The sequence below is a fragment of the Pinus tabuliformis genome, chromosome X (genome assembly GCF_031772625.1).
Source record: "Pinus tabuliformis cultivar Carrire ecotype Pingquan chromosome X, CPIR1, whole genome shotgun sequence".
NCBI lineage: Eukaryota > Viridiplantae > Streptophyta > Pinopsida > Pinales > Pinaceae > Pinus > Pinus tabuliformis.
Window position 1 is genome coordinate 1,279,966,347 of NC_142308.1, and position 17,782 is coordinate 1,279,984,128.

Consider the following 17,782-nt stretch of genomic DNA (forward strand, 5'->3'; position numbering starts at 1 on the left):
AATTTTTTCCATAAATACAAATAACAAAATCCTATAAACTTTATGGTTGAAGCTGAACATAATACTTATAATCATTTAAAATTATAATTTAATAAAAAACATAACCAATCATCTTAATGTTTTTATAAAACACGTTTTAGAAAACAGATAATCACATTGGTCAATGTTAACACTCCAAAAGCAAGCTCTCCCTGCAGAGAAGGATTCTATTCAAAAGTCGACTGAATCTGTCCCAGGAAAACCACCACCAACCTGAGGCATAATGGATTATATAAACCCATATTTTTATACAAACGGCCATGCAACGATGTCAACGCAGCTGGTTCGGAAGCTCTGCTCACATAGAACAATTTTGTCAATGAATCTCAACGATGTCGACCCTAGCTTGTTTGGAAGCTCTGTTGATATATAACAATTTTGTCAAAAAATCTGTCAGCGTATGTGGAAAAAAGTGATATAGCTGCAATTCCATGATTTCAAGAGCAGAACAACCTTCAAGAAGGCTACTCAAGAAGGCTACTCAACACGGCTATTTCCTCCTCCTCACCATACTGTATCTTTACTTTTATTATCCGAACATGGGCCAGTGGCGAGCTCAGACACGACGATTTCGGATCTTTAACTATCTCCTGCATTGGAATAAAAGTAAAAAATCAGGCAAACACAATGGCTTTTAGCCTTTAAAAAACAATAAGTCCACTCAAACGGCTGAATTTATTACAGAGATTCTCTCACCAAAACAGACATGTCAAACCTGTCAAACCGCTCAAAATTAGGAAGCGTAACGAGCAGTTTCTGAACGAGATCGTTTTCCGTTTGAAATAGCGAAGAGTTGAGGATGGCGAGCTCCTTCAATGCTTTGAAAGCTCCCACGAACTCAAGAAATCTCTCCACCGAGAGATTGCGCATCTCAGCCGGGAGATCGTGATCCTCAACATCCCAATGCAATCGAAGAACAATCACATTACTTCCGCTCTGCAATTTAAGATACTGGACCGCATAGGAAATTTCCGAAACAGCATCCCATTTACTCTTAAATCCAGTATCTCGCCTGTCTCAATAGTTACAAGCTTTGGACAGTTGACTATAAAAACCTCTACGTCATTTCTGGCACGTATAACTAAATATTTAAGGTTGGGAGCAGATATGGTAGGCTTCTGCAGACCACCAACTGATCCATGTATCTCAAGTCTCTCAAGAAAGGGGCAATGAGAAAAGCAGGAAAAGGATTCATCTGTGAATTCGATGTTCGAAAAGACGTAGTAACAAGATGGTTGAATCCAGGAAAACGGGCTGGAATACGGGTGAGAATGCAGTGGAAGAGTTTTATATCAGTGAGGTGAGTGCAGGAGAAAAGCGCTGGCGGCACTTCTTCCATTTCGTGGGAAGTGCAAAGGGTTAGATATTTGACATTCCTGCAGGAAGCATACCGCACCCATTTCCATACGTTTTGACGATTAAAGTGCCATTTCTCGTGACCCCATTCGGAGCTCCATGGGAAAATGTAGTTGCACAAATGAAAGGCCTCTAGGTCTGTCGAATGCAAGACCAGAAGGTTGGAGATTATATTCTCCACCATTGCAATCAAGTGTGGATCTGGATCTGGATGCTTGTTCACGGAGCCCAAAATGAAATACGGGGTGAGAGTGTGCTGAGGCATTTGGGTGTAGAGGATTCTCCACCTCTTCGACAGAATGGAGCATCTGACTGCCTGTTTAATTGGAATTTTAGAAAGGATGCGGCCAAGCAATGGATCTGGAAGTGTAGAGAATATATCTGCAGCTGGGGGCATTATGGTAAGAAAAATGGATGAAGGAGAACGGAAGAAGTAACAGGGAGGGGAGGAATGAATGAATTCTTATCGAAAATTGAAGGGTTGTGGTGAATGGTGTTTACATCCATTTGAACAACAGAAGAGTACGGCTCTGCCCCACGTTGCGTTGTGATGGGTTGTGGTGGTGGTGCGAGCACACACGTAAGTTGTGATGGCATGCAGGCGTCTCTTGATACATTAGTGCTTTCGGTCATTAATGATATCAGCTAGCAATTGCACCAAAAGGGTGATAAAATGGTAAAAAGTGGTATGAGTAACACATTTTGTAGATACTTAGGTTATATGTTTTGTATTTTGAATGGGGGGATTATGGTGTAATTGATTAATGTACTAAGTTTAATTATATATATATATATATATATTTTAAATATATAATAATTTAATATTACTTATATGTTTTGTATTTTGTATTTTGAATTGGGGATTATGGTGTAATTGATTAATGTAATAAGTTTAATTATATATATATATATATATATATTTAAATATATAATAATTTAATATTAGTTATTGGGATTTGAGTATCAAAAATATGGAGTAGAATACATGTTTATGTTTTTATAAATGTAAGTAATGAAAGGAGTAAAATTAAGGACGTATAGATTTCTCTATTCAAAATATATATATACAATTGAATCTGAATGGCCATAGGCCCAATTATGAAAATGAATAGCACTTTGAGTAACAACATCCTGGCATATTAGTTATTATCATCATGTATCATATGGAGTTAAAGGCAATATTCTTCCTTAGAGAATGGACCTGAGCCCAGGACCATCATCCCGCATCCTAGCTTGCACTCAAGGCCTTTTTGTTCACCATTTTGTAGACCTGACTGAGGACAGTGAGAAATGAATTCTTAGCATTAGTGGCATCAAGAGCAGAAGTCTCAAGAAAGAAAAAGCCTTCCTTCTTTGCATATTGTTTATTGGGACTTCCCTCAAGCCCTCAAGTTCCCTAAATCAAATTTGATGCCAACAAGCATCAAATTCTCAGTTCTTCAAGTCACCATGATAGTGCTCAAATGAGTACCATTTGGAGATATCGTAGACTATCACTTTCCCTAAAGTCCCGTTGTTGTATTCCCATTACTTACTTGTGTTTGAATCCCAACAAAACCAATCAATATAAGCATATCAAACTTAATAGATAACTATATCTTAATAAATTTAGATTTATGTTGATTTTAGCTCTGATAATTAGAAGAAAAGGATTTGAATTTTATCTTAAATTAATTTATATATATATATATATATATATATATATAAACCTTCAACATTATTATAAAGCAAACATGTCTGCAATTTTCAATATTTCGTGTTTCCTGATGTAAAAGATTCAAAAATAGTGGAGCATCTCTTGTTTTGTAACCCGACTTATTTTAAAAAACTTGTTTGTTATAGTTCAAAGAGAATACAATTGTTTATACACAACTTTTAAACTTGATGATCAAGGCTTGTTGCAAAGAGTTTTGAAAATGAGAAATAATGGAGGATGGCTTGATTTTGTCCATGTTGATCTTAAAAAAAAAACAAAAAAACAAAACAAAACTTTTTGGGTGGGCAAATTTTCAACGAGAATACAATTACTTATATTATATATACCACTATCAAACTCAATTGATCAAAGGTTTGATGCAAAGCCATTCATTTAGGTAAGAAGCTAATTTAGGGTTTGTTCTTTCTCATCATTTCCTCCACCCTTTTTAGATCCTATTTGCTTACCAACTACATCAATTCATCCACACACAAAAAATCAAGCATTTTCCTTGCCTTGTTTGAATAGGGAATGCATTGTAGATGCCCCAATATCAGCAAACATCTCAACATGTCACTCCATTATTTGGTTCCATCTGGAATTTTTCCTTAGAACTTGTGCTTGATGGAAATATAAGAATGCATTTTTTCAACATTATATAATGGAAATATTTTGGACTCGTGCTTGTTTCACTTATGTTTATAAAATAAATCCTTCTATGGGTTTGGTAAGTTATCATGTTTATAGAGGTGATTTTTTAGCTAATTAGATGAGAGGCTCTATGATTTTCATGGCAAAGTTGTTGATTGTTTGCGAATCAAACTATGATTTACATATAAATATAAATAACTAAAGAGAGCAAATACAAGTTGTTGACATATCCGTCATCTTATGCCAAAACTTCACTAGACGTAGTAATTACCAATATAGGCAGGTTCAAAGTTGTGGTTGATGTGGTAATTATACTTAGTCAGACATATATGGAAGTTTGATGTCTTTGTGCAATACTTCCAACCAGAGATATGAATTGTCTATGATGAAATGAATGGACAATTGGAGCCTGAAGTGATGATATAGTAGTAATTCTATATTCTAGTCTCAATGCATTTCATTCTATAAATAAATTGACCCACGGATACATACCATTTTCAAAACTTGTTTTATTGTTGGTCTTTTTTTTTTGTAGATGGAGCTACATAGCAAACTATTAAATCTAGCATAAACTATTGGAAATAATCACCTAATTATAGGGTTGTTAGCAACATTATCTTGTTTAACGATAAATCAAACAAGAAATTAATATTATACTGTAAAAGAGAATAATATATATATTTGACAGAATCCTTTCTCCGAAACGCTTCCGCATATTTAACAACATAAAACGAGATATACAAACCATACATGGATAACAACTAATTGACAAAGCAGGAAAATTAGTATGCAGTGTACTGTTAAATTGAAACTGAAAGAAAACACATGTACCCTAAAGTACTATATCTTGTTGAGAACATCATGATGCAAAGAAATCGTTAGGTATGGAGTTCATGCCAAAAGGGCTTCCATGAAGTGATGGTACGTTACACCATGATAGTAGATATAATCACAAGTTGTCTCCGTGGAGAGATGAACGTTCCAAAGGACATGCCAAGTCCAATTATTCTCGTCAAAATCACAACCCAAAAGACAGGTATAAGCATCATGGGTATTCCATTTTTTTTTTTTTACTTACGGTCATTTATGGAAAATGCTTCTGTGTATGTTTTTTCATGCATCTGACCATTGTGTGGCTAGGTGTGAACAACGAAAGGAATTGGTTAAAAGAATGGACCAAATCATTGGGAAGATGCATGAGGAACCTATGCCAAGTCTAAAAACTTTCTTTACAAGAAACATGCGCAAGAATTTTTGCACCCACTGCAATATAAGTGGGTACTAGAGTAAGAAGTGTTGGAAACTTCACCCATAACTTCGTCCCAAAAAGGATAAAGAGGTCGTGTGATCCCCTGTGAGGGATAAGTTGGTACTAGAGTAAGAAGTGTTGGAAACTTCATCCATAACTTCATCCCAAAAAGGATAAAGAGGTTGTGTGATCCCTTGTGAGGGAAGTGAGAGGTGGCAAAGTGGAAGTTGATGCAATTCTCGAAGCAACCTTTGAAGCAGAGCAGGTGTAGAAAGAGAACCCATAAGCCTGGTTAGACAAAGAATGGGTAGATTATTTGTACAGTTTTTGTGCTTTAAGAATTGTAATTACTTGTTGTATATTCCCATTTGGGTAATTTGTAAAGTGATGTCAAGCATAAATCATTCATATGCAACAATGTCTTTCTTGGGCATTTTTATGTCTTTTTTGGCTTGTTGTATGTATTGAAATTTGAGGGTTGAGTCTGACTTGATTCTAAAAATATTATCAAACTGAGGCTTTGCAAGTTAAAAATAATGGGTCTTAAAAATTTTCTTTGTTCATATGTGTCCAAGTATGAACAAGTAAATTAAATGAACTACACAGTATAAATGAAGCATGCACTATGCAAATCCAAACTATGGAAAAATAAGAGCAAAAAAAAGAAACATCAGTACAACCAGAAGATAACAGAGTTCACCCATCTTGGGCTACATCTCCGAGCCCTGCTCCAATAATAATGAGGTTGCTTTATTAAGCGCAACAACTGAATAATGAGTACCTACACATATTTGTCAATACAAGAAAGGACTCTCTTGTTGTGTGGCGATGTCTTTAGTACATACAATCTTTGTCAATACAAGAAAGGACTCTCTTGTTGAGTGGCGATGACTCTCCTACAAAGAAATCTCACTCAAAGCCATTTCTACAATAAGACAAAGAAAACATAAAATGGAAACTCTCACATAACGTGGCATCATGTCCATGAATCCATTGCTCAAATTCTAAACATACTCAACATCCCCACAAATGATGATAATGAAGTTCAGCCATCTTGGGCTATATCTCCGGACCCTGCTCCAATTGTGATGAGGCCGCTTTATTAAGAACAAAACTTGAATAATGAGTACATACACATCTTTGTCAATACAAGAAAGGACTCTCTCGTTGAGTGGAAATGTCTCTCCTACAAAGAGAGGTTCTCCTACAAAGTGTGAAAATTTCATAATTGAACAATTCAGAAATCCTACTGCAGTTATTGGTTTAACATCTCCTACTTGTTATTTCATTCAACAAGTTATTTAATTAGATAAAAAATGATGTAAAACACTACTGCAGACTACATTGACATACAGATCATAAACTGAAACAATAGATGAGACAAACACACAAGGGACACCGTTATTTTTGGACAACAAGTCCCCAGAAAAACCCAATGCGGGAAAACCAGTGCAACAGATAGAGGGTTTGTATTATTAAGTAAACATAATATGAGTACAATGGGTTTCCTCTCACACCGGATAACCTTTTAGAGAAAACTCGGCAGCAATAAATACATATGAGGGGTTACCTCATTCTCCAAGTCACAACTGATCCACTGAGTGGCCTAACTCCGACAAACACTACGAAATCGCAACGTAATAACTGCTTGGGCCAGCATTTTTCCTCTAGGAGCATGTGTCACCCCTTTTGCTGGATAGATTTGCTGCAGGAAAACTATTGTTCATCCCTCTCGACTCATAACCTTGCTTCTCCAGCAAAATCTCGAACTTTTGACGAATATCCTGCACTACCACTGCAAGAGACCCTCTTGGCTTGCGTCAGCATTGCGTGAGCCCCTTCCTAGGCTGCGTATGCCTCTGTGCTACTTCTCTAATGCTATTGCTACCTCTCTGCCCGGTACTCTTTGGCTTGGAACTCCTTTCCGATCCAAATCTTTGCTTTTGCCCCTCACTGCAACTCAGATCACTGGTTCAATTTTCTCAGCAAACCACGCCCTAGAAAAATCGAATTGACTGATCAATTTAGTGTATCTCCAACTGACCCTCAAGCCTTCTCTTATACTTTTCTTGTTGATGAATCAATGATCAAGATTAAGTCCCTAATCAATGGCTAAGATTAAAACAGGCTTGATCCTCTTCTCTTAGAAGCTTCTCACCCATATTTTTATTAATACCCTTTAATATTTTGATTTTCCTAAGTTTATACTTAGGAACCCGATTAAAAATATTAATTATTTTCATAACTCACAATCTGGGTGGAATTTCTCCAAACAAATTCTGGGTCTTGGAGATATTATGTATTCTAGCCCCTCCACAAAATTTTGGAGCTAGATCACATCTGATGCTACCCAAAATCAACAATCCCTCTTAGTGAGGAATGTGCTCTAGCAATACTTCCCAATAGAAGCATCACATTGATCCATGGCATCGGTCCTCCGTGTTACTGATTTTTGGCCTGCTTCCCTTCATCCACTGCACTGCTACATCATGTACTGCTGCCCATGACACTGCCATTGTCACTGTTGCATTTGTACTGCAATTCCCTCTCAATATGCTGCATCACGCTGCCCATAGCACTGCCATTGCTAACTGTTGCACTGAAACTCAATTTTTGAGAAGTAAGGAATTGAATAACCACCCAAAGTTGACATGCTGGTCAGTTTGGATATCTCGTGATGTTGAAGCTACCTATGTTGCTAATTTGTGCTTACCCTACGATGTTGATGTGCTGTTGTTGTATCTGCTCTGTGCCTCCCGCACTGCTCAACACTCTACTGCGCTGCTTCAGACTTTGGAACTCTATCTCTACCATTGTCACTCCATCATCCCTCACACCCACTGACTCTTGTCATTCTACTACTGCCTTTAAGGGCTCCTATAGCCGTATGTGATCCAAGAGTTTGGGCACCTCAAGGATACTGCCCTCGGTGTATTCATCCCGACTACAGCTCAATATCGCCCCACCTCTTCTCTAGAGGTGCATGAGAACTCATGGCATAATCCTCGTCATCATCCTCCTTATCAACTTTCACTGGAGCAACCTTTGAGTCAGACTTCTCTTCCTTGCCCTTCTTCCGAGGGAACTGATTGGCGAAATGTCCCAGTTCCCCACACCTGAAGCATATGCCTTTGGTTATGTCTTTATTTTTCCTCTTCTGTTGCCCTGGTTGTTCCGCTAATGTGAGAGCTGCATCCTCCTCTTCTTCCTTCTTGACTCTGAATCCTTTACCGCTACTTCCTGCCTTGGTTAATCGCCTATTCTCTTCCTGTCGAAGAGTTGCCCACATCTCCTCCCAACTGGGGAGACAATCCCTGCCCAAGATGCTCTGGACAAAGGTTTCCCAGTCTTCAGTGACTGCATTCAGGGCAGTCCTGACCATGAACTCAAGATCTGGTGTAGACCCCACGGAAGTCAACTGGTCTCGAATCCTTGCAACCTGAGAAGGAAGGGATCAATTTCTTCTCCCTTCTGCATCTGATACTGTCTCAGCTATTTCTCAAGCAACATCTTTCATTGAATGGAATTTCCCTCATACAAGGTGGTTAAGGCCTCCCACATTTCCCTTGTTGTTTCCTTTTCAGCAATATGTGGGAGCACATGATCCTTGAACCCACCCAAGATCATGCATTTTGCCTTTCCTTGAGCCTCCTCGTATTTCTTGAGAGGATCAACATCAACCGGTACAACCACTACTTTCAAAGCATAATCCTTGATGCGATTTTTGTCTAAGACTGCTAGGATCCTAGCCTTGCAGATGACAAAGTTGGATGCTCCATCCAATCTATCTTGATCCCTCAATCCATTGACTTCCATCTCTGCTCAAGAAAGTATAAAATAGGTACTCTTCTCCCTCTCTCGTTGTTGCCCAGTAAGACTCAGATCTAGATTTCTTTAGCACTAGAAATCCTCTAGGGAACAAGTTCCTTCTAGGCTCCCCCTGAGTCCTGATTTCCTTCACGGCAATCCTCCTGCCAAATAATTCAAATCATCGCTTCTCCAATCCTCCTTTGCTGTTTCTCAACAACTTAGACCTAGATTTCTTTGGCAAGAAATCCGTTAAGGTAGTGACTCCCTCCACCTTGGTTCAGTCTCCTCAGACATTGTTCTGCACCAACAACAACAACATCCCACCAACACCTTGGATCTGATCTGCACTACTCCCTCTGCCCCAACAACTGAAGAATCTAAGCTCCTCAGGCTCTCCACAGTCACTGTGTGAGCTAGATCAACTCCTCTTGGTCTCTGCGTTACTCCTTCCTGGCTCATAAAGATGAAGCAACTCTGCGTGAGCCTGATCTCTCCCTTTGCTTCTATGCTGGCCTAGATAGTTGACGTAGTTACTGCGCTCCTTCCAGCTACTACGTCACCCTCACTTGGCTCAGAATGCTGACGTAGGCACTTCGTGAGCCTCTACATCACTTCTTTTGCACTGTGTCACTCTCCCTTTGCATCTCCAGCCCTAGAATAACGATGTCACTTGGGACAACTGCCTCTCTGCAACAGATTTTCTGGATATCCCGACTGATGGCTTAAGTATCGTATGATCTACAATGCTCTTATACCATGTGAACATTTCTGAATTGAACAAGTCAGAAATCCTACTACAGTTATTGGTTTAACATATCCTACTTGTTATTTCATTCAACAAGTTATTTAATTAGATAAAAAGTGATGTAAAACACTACTACATACTACACTGACATACAAATCATAAAATGAAACAATGGATGAGACAAACACATAAGGGACACCATTATTTTTGGACAACACATCCCCAGAAAAACCCAATGTAGGAAAACTGGTGCAGCAGATAGAGGGTTTGTATTATTAAGTGAGCAGAATCTGAGTACAAAAGGTTGCCTCTCACACTAGCTAACCTTTCAGAGAAATCTTGGTAGTGAGAAATACATAAAAGGGTTTACCTCGTTCTCCAAGTCACAACTGATCCACTCAGTGGCCTGACTCCGGCAAACACTGTGAAATCCCAGTGTAATCATTGCTTGGGCTAGCGTCTTGCCTATAGGAGACTGCGTCACCACTTCTGCTGGATCGATTTGCTGCAGGAAGACTGTTGTTCAGCCCTCTCGGCTCACAACCTCGCTTCTCCAACAAAATCTAGAACTTCTGATGAATATCCTGCACTGCCACTGCAAGAGACCCTCTTTGCCTGCGTCAACACTGTGTGAGCCCCTTCCTGGGCTACGTAGGCCTCTATGCTGTCTCTCTGATGCTACTATTGCCTCTCTTTCTGGTATGCTTTGGCTTGAAACTCCTTTCCAATCCAAATCTATGCATATGCCCCTCTCACTACAACTCATATCACTGGTTCGATTTTCTCAGCAAACCATGCCCTAGAAAAATCGAACTGACTGATCAACTTGGTGTATCTCCAAGTAACCCTCAAGGTTTCTCTTATACTTTTCCTGTTGATGAATCAACAACCGAGATTAAGTCCCTAATCAATGGCTAATATTAAAACAGGATTGATCCTTATCTCTTAGAAGCTTCTCACCCATATTTTTATTAATACCCATTAATATTTTTATTTCCTAAGTTTAGACTTAGGAACCCCATTAAAAATATTAAGTATTTTAATAACTCACAATCTGTGTGGAATTTCTCCAAACGATTTTTGGGTCTTGGATATCTTACGTATTCTAGCCCCTCCAAAAACATTTGGAGCTAGAGCACATCCGATGCTACCAAAAATCAACACAAAGAACTTTGGCTCAGAGTCATTTCTACAACAAAACAAAGAAAACATAAACGAGACACTCTCACATAACGTGGCATCAAGTCCATGAATATGTTACTTGGATTCTAAACATACTCAACATCATCACCATCAAAAAATGTAAACAAGGCCACTTCCCAATGAAGTGTCAACACTGCCTACAAACTAGTTTCATCTTTGAGGGACTCTTTGCTTCTTCCGAGACAAAACATTCGCCAATCAGTTCTGCCACAATATGTTGCAACTGCAGTCACATTTTCCTCTTCTCTTCCTCTACTGTTTCAAACAATCTTCTCATCTCGAAATTCTCCATTCAAAGAGATAAGTTAATCTATTCCAACTCTTGTCCTTTTTGGGACTAAGTTTAGGATAAAGTTTCCAACACTTCTTACTCCAATGCCCACTTATTTTTCAGTGGGTGCCAAAATTCTTACGCGGGTTTCTTGGCAAGAATTTTTTTAAACCTCGAAGAGGTTCCTCACGTCTCTTCCCAATGATTTGGTCCATTCTTTTGACCAATGCCTTTCATTTTTCACACTCATCCACACAATGGTTATATGCATTACAAAACATATAGGGAACCATTTTCCATAAATGATCATAAGGGAAAACATTTTTGGAATACCCATGACGCTTATACCTGTCTTTTGGGTTGTGACTTTGACGAGAAGAATTGGAGTTGGCATGTCCTTTAGAACGTTCATCTCTTTGTGGAGACAACTTCTCATTATCACTACCATCATGGTGTGATGTACCATCACTTCGTATAAGCCCTTTTGGAATGAAATCCATACCTAACAATTTATTTGACACAATAATTTTGGAACACTCTCCAATTTCTTGATGGCCATTACTCAATCCTTCATACCGTGGTTATTCCTTCACTTCGATAGGATTAACCATACCTTGGCCATCGACTCTGAGGCCTCTTCCATCATAACTCATTCAAGTTAAAAGCTTCATACCAATCCCCTTGGTATGATTTTCAAAAGCTACAAAAGATGTGTCATTAGCATTAACTAAAGGTGTATAATTAGAAATACTAATCACCTCCTTTGACCAAAAACCCATCTTTTTCATTTCAGTTGTTGATGAAGAAGTGGACGATATATCTAGCCAACCACTTTTACCAACTGGCACATGGGGAGAATATTTCAGATGATGACAAAAATCACAAGCATCATTCTCAGTATAGGATCCATATCATGTACACTAACCATGCCCACAAATTGGTTTCATCTTTGAGGGACTCTTTGTTGCTTCCGTGACAAAACATTCTCTAGTTTGTTCCTCCACAATATGTTGCAACTACATGTGCATTTGCCTCTTATCCTCCTTTGTTGCTTCGAGAAATATTCTCATATTGACATTCTCCATTCAAAGATAAAATTTAATCTCTTCCAACTCTTGAAGTCAGTTAGCAGTGCAATATAGTAAGAAGGGTATTTTAGCAATCCAAAGGCCTTTTCGAGCCCTATAAGAGCCCAACTAAGGGTTTTTGACCCTTATGAAGATGATGGCAGAGCCCATTTTTTATTTTGGGAATTGTAGATAGACGTTTTGATAAATTCATCCATAGTGGCCATTTTTTTAACGTTTTACAGAGCAAAGGTCTTTGTAAAAGAAATTATAGTGTTTTTTTTAAAGGGGTTATTTTGGCTATCCGGTAACCTTTTCGAGCACAAGAAGTGTCTAGATAGGGGTTCTTAGGCCTTTTGGACATCATGGAAATGTTAGTTTTGTAGTTTGAAGCATTTAGATAGAATCTTTGAGTAAGTCGTCCACAATTACCATTTTGTTGAATGTTTTGCAGAGAAAAGGTCTTTGTAAAAATAGTTAACGTTGTTTTTTTTAAAAGGGGTTATTTTGGCCATATGATAACCTTTTTGAGCACAAGAAGAGCCTATACAAGGGTACTTGGGCCTTTTGGACATCATGGTAGTGTCCGTTTTGCAGTTTGAGGCTTGCATATGTATGTTTTGAGAAAGTCTTCCTCATATGCATAATGGTGTCTAACCATTTACTTGTTTTATTCTAGTGAAAAGATGAATGATTTTTTTTACAAGAGTGCAAAGGGTTTCTATTTTATGAAAGGTTTTTAATTAGTGTACTTTGTACCTGTGCACACAAAATTAGAGTTTTTTCCATTGTAATTTTCCACACATGCAGTTTGAGACGAGAATTCCAGAGTGAGGCCTAGAGGGCCTGAGTGAAACAAAGTCGAGTCTATACTCAATTGACTCGAAATTTGACAGGGAATTCATCTGTGTATGTGTGTTTTCTTAGTTGAGTGACCCATTTTCAGTTGATCTTTAGACGGTCCAAGTTGAAAGAAGACAATTTTGACACTTAATTGGGAAGTGGTCTTATTTATAGTTTTTTATGGTGATGATGTTGAGTATGTTTAGAACCTGAGCAGCAGATTCATGTCATTGATGCCACATTATGTGAGAGTGTCCAATTTATCTTTCCCTTGTCTTGTTGTAGAAATAAAAATAAGTGAGGGTTCTTTGTAGGAGAATATCTATTTGTAGGAGAGACATCGCCACTCGACGAGAGAGTCCTTTCTTGTATTGACAAAGATGTCTATGTACTCATTATTTAGTTGTTGCGCTTAATAAAGAGACCTCATCATCATTGGAGCAGGGCCCTGAGATGTAGCCTAAGATGGGTGAACTCAGTTATCATATGTTTTTACTGATGTTGAGTATTTTTAGAATCCAAGCAGTGGATTCATGGACCTGATCCCACGCTATGTGAGAGTGTCCAATTTATGTTTTCTTTTTCTTTTTGTAGAAATGACTTTGAGTGAGATTTCTTTGTAGGTGAATGTATCTTTGTAGGAGAGACATCGCCACTCGTTGAGAGATTCCTTTCTTGTATTGATAGAGACGTTTCCACTCAACAAGAGAGTCCTTTCTTGTATTGAAAAAGATGTGTATGTACTCATTATTCAGTTGTTGCACTTAATAAAGAAGCATCATCATCATTGGAGCAGGGCCCAGAGATGTAGCCCAATATGGGTAAACTTTGTTATCATTTGGTTGTACTAATGTTCCTTTTCTTTGCTCTTATTTTTCCATAGTTGAGATTTGCGTAGCACATGCTTCATTTATATTATGCAATTCGTTTAATTTACATGTTCATAGTTGGACAGATACAGACAAAGAAAATTTTAAAGACTGGACTTATTTTTAACTTGCAAAGCATCAATTCGATCCTATTTTCAAATCAAGGTAAAGTGCTATTACTAAAAGTAACAACATTAACAAGTAAATTCTCCATGATTACTTCAAGAATTTGGCACAAGTATCATCTTCAAATAGACTTGGGAAAATTATTCTTGGCTACTGACACAAATTATGATACAAAAATTATGAAACACTATGTAGTTATTTAATGAGAAACATTTATACACACCAGTCAAATAATGTCCATTGTCAACAACAAGTATGTGTGTTTTCAATAAAAGATGAAACATATACCGTGTTTATCATTAGTATCACAAAACTAACAAAAATATTCTACATGCTACACAATGATGTTGCTTGAAATTGTACATAATGGCTTAGTAGTTCACTAGAACAGGACCTATAGACATACATATGTAATTAATAGTGAGGAACTAGACATATATACATTAAAAGTATGTGAGGTCATACAAATGTAATTGATAGTGAGGAACTAATGATATATACAGGATGAGGCATGGCATTGAAAACACCAATTGATGTTTATTGTGATGTCAAAATGTGAATGTTCTTGCCAATCAGCTCATATTTTCCTGTTTGCGTTTCTTTCATCGATGTGGATTGTTTTTTTTTCAGGATTTGTGTTATCTTGTAAAGTAAGATAATAGTTGGCTACAAACGATAAATAGGCAGTGATTGTGGTGGGATGATTATGGTTTGCATATCTTGCAAGGCAAGTTCCCGCTGTTGAATTTCTTGGCAATATTCATATAGCATGTATAAGTAGCTCGTATCCATATCTATTGATCACAAACAAAGAGAAATAGTAATTGTTAGTGGAAATGTCCATTGAAAGCATTATACCCTTTTTTTCTTTTAAATTAAAGTAAATATGAACGCTTTTTCTAAAAAGAATAAAAGAATGTGAGGTTAGATGTAATAGTAAGCAAGTGTATGTGAAATTTGGTTAAGTAGCAAGTGATGTTTACCATGGTTAAATTTGGAAGAGAGAATATATGGTTGGATAGAGCGTATCATATTGTGGAGATTTTGATGTGAGCAACAATACTTCTTGTTGTCTACGTTTGAGATATGGACTATCTTGCACATGTGAGATGCATAAGAATGGAAATGTTGAATTGATTCGAAAGTATAACAATGATCTTACTCTTGATATGGTAGTTAATGTTAAACCCTGTCGTTCTTTGGTGCCAATGCCTACAATTGTCTTGTCTAATGTCATTCCCTGTGCTTTATGTATTGTTAAATCCCATGCCATTTGAAGTGGTATATTCCAACGTGAACCCCTTGTGATGGGGAAATGGGTACATATGTTGGATGTGAAATGTCCACTATGTTCCTTTTTATTTGTCGAAGTCAACTACCACGAAGGATGGCAGTGTTGGGGGCTTCGTGTCAAGTGCATAAAAGATTGAAATGATTTTAACAAGTGCACCATTAACAAGACCTAAATTTACCCACAAACTGATAGTGATCTAGGTAGATATTAGTGGCCACCCACCTATTCCACTTGGACCCCCACCATTGTTTCTTTTAGTTTTCTTAATTGTAGCACATTTTACTATTTATGGCAGTTGTTTAGGTCCTGAACTTCTGGAGCCATTTTGAGGCCCTAAACAAAGTTTTTTTGGAAAACATGAAAACTAATTGCCTACAATAGGGGTTTGCAGTCAAAAGTTGTAGTCCTCAGATAGATCTTTCTTACGGAGTATCGTACGCATCAAACGAAGATCGCATGTCAAAGCTACGACCTCGATAAGTTGATGTACAAATTTACCCCAACGGGGCCCACAAACTTTTAGTAGTTCATCTCCTAGGGTTAGGTTTTCCCATTATTTCTCAATAATAAATAGGCCTTTGAGCCTCATTTTAACATAGTTCAGAAGGCATGTATCTGCCACATCTCTGCTCAAAGATAATCTACCTGTTGGGTTGTGTTCTATTCTTTCCACGACTATGACTCCTAGTTAACCAGGGGGCTAGAGGGGGGGCAGAGCCCCCCCTTCGTTGTGCTGACTATGCAGTGGGGGGTTTGAGGGGGTCGGTTAGCCCCCCTCTACGGGGTCCGGATAACGCCCCGGGGAATTTTTTTTTGGACCCTATATTAGGTAGGGCGAACCTACCTATGGTTTTGTGCATGGTTTTCGCACATGGTTTTGGACGCGATGGCTTTCGGTCCATGGTATTGGATGCTTCAGTATGTATAAATATGTATTGTAACATTGAAAGGAACATAATGAAAAATCAAGATGGTAGACCCGGTTTTGGGATCCAGGGGAAAATCTCTGTGTATATGTGTTTTATGTGTTATGCTCTCGCATTGTTTATTTTATGTGTTTTAGAATTTGTATGCAGGTAATTTATGTATGGGGTTAAAACCTACACTACCATCGCTTCAGCTAGTTTATTTCCATTCTGCATATAAACAGTTTTTGATAATTTGTTATTAATGAATTGAAGTTTTTTTTTGTTGTATCTTTGTGTTTATGTTCATATATGTATTTCATTTCATTCCTTCATAAGTCTAGATCAATGGTGTTTGAGAGGTATGCTCTTTCTATATTTTTCTATGCATGTACGTAACGAGGTCGAGGTATAAGGAGTTAGGGCTCCAATTGGTTGAACCTTTACAAGGCCGGCCTCGTGGACCCCGACGACCTCCCATGGTGGAAGAAAATAAAGACAAGGGAGTAGGGGATCCTTTCAAAATATTGCTCGAAGAAGCACTTGAGAGACAAGGAGTGCAATGAGGGACAAATTTGCCCAGATCCTTCGGTGGATTCCCATCGGTGATGAATCTTCATCCAATAGTCACTTCACAGGCGCCACCCCCTTCAAGGTACAAGTAAACTTTGATATCCATATATTCAAAGGTCAAATATATGTATATGTTGTAGATAAATGGTTGAATCTGTTGGAAGGTTACTTTTCGTTCCATAGTTTCTCCAATAGGGAGAAGATTACTTTTTCACTTAAGGCTACTCCCCATGTCAAGGACTGGTGGGAAACTTACTGTGAGAAAAGGGTTGAGGAACCCTCTCTATTTACAACCACCCCCTCTTGGAACTCTTTCTAAGATGCTGTCAAGGAACAATATTACCCCATGGGGAGCTATGAGGACAAGTACATACAATGGACCACACTATGACAACAAAGGGACCAAGATGTGCATGAGCTCACAAATATTTTTCATACTCTATGCACAAAGTTGGGTATCAAAGACTCTAAGTGACATTTGGTGCTCAAGTACCGTGACTATTTGCACAAATAAATTCGAGAAGAAATGCAGTTCCTAGACATCTCCTCTCTTGATGCAACATACTAATATGTTGCCGAGATTGAAAAAAAATTAAACAATAAAAGCGTGCCTTTGGATCTGCAAATAAAAAGTAGGGGAAGAGAACCCCAAAACTCCAAAAAAAGGGACAAAGCCAAGGCGGGGTGACCCAGGATAACCCACTGAAGCTGCAAGTAAAGAACAACACCACAAAGATAAATAAAGACATAGGAAAGTGGTGTGAGTTCCATAAAATCCCCACTCACAACACGAGTGTCGAGCCAAACAATCACTATTGGTCAAACTGAAGGCTTCAGAGTTAGATGCATGTTCTGACTCTGAGACAGAACCCAACAAGGAGAATGATAAAGGGAAGTAGATTATCGATGTGGAACCCAATGCCAGCGTTGCCACCACCAAGATCCAGAAGATTGAGCTTGAAGATCTAGAGGAGGGTGAGAATATCCTCCCCTCACAGATGTGGGTGAAGGGTTCTCTATTGTAGTTCATTGTCTATAGCAGGACCTAAAGAACCTCATTTCATTACAAGTCATGAAGCGGTTGG

General features: G+C 38.2%; 1 protein-coding gene across 1 annotated transcript; it reads right to left on the reverse strand.

The window, feature by feature from the left end:
* Positions 1-503: 503 nt before the first annotated feature.
* Positions 504-1,792, reverse strand: LOC149144716 (FBD-associated F-box protein At2g26860-like). The gene is made up of 3 exons (XM_089452251.1): positions 1,173-1,792; positions 736-1,051; positions 504-629 (listed from the first exon to the last, which is right to left on the reverse strand). Exons 1-3 carry the CDS (start codon positions 1,790-1,792, stop codon positions 504-506), a joined length of 1,062 nt encoding a protein of 353 aa, XP_089308377.1.
* Positions 1,793-17,782: the final 15,990 nt, after the last annotated feature.

What these genes read in the sequence shown, in the direction of transcription:
- LOC149144716 (XM_089452251.1), bottom strand. Translation starts at nt 1,792, where the DNA reads ATGCCCCCAGCTGCAGATATATTCTCTACACTTCCAGATCCATTGCTT. An exon ending in GACTTGAGATACATGGATCA is followed by an intron (nt 1,052 to 1,172) that starts GTTGGTGGTCTG and finishes CTATTGAGACAG; the next exon opens with GCGAGATACTGGATTTAAGA. An exon ending in GGTTTGACATGTCTGTTTTG is followed by an intron (nt 630 to 735) that starts GTGAGAGAATCT and finishes ATTCCAATGCAG; the next exon opens with GAGATAGTTAAAGATCCGAA.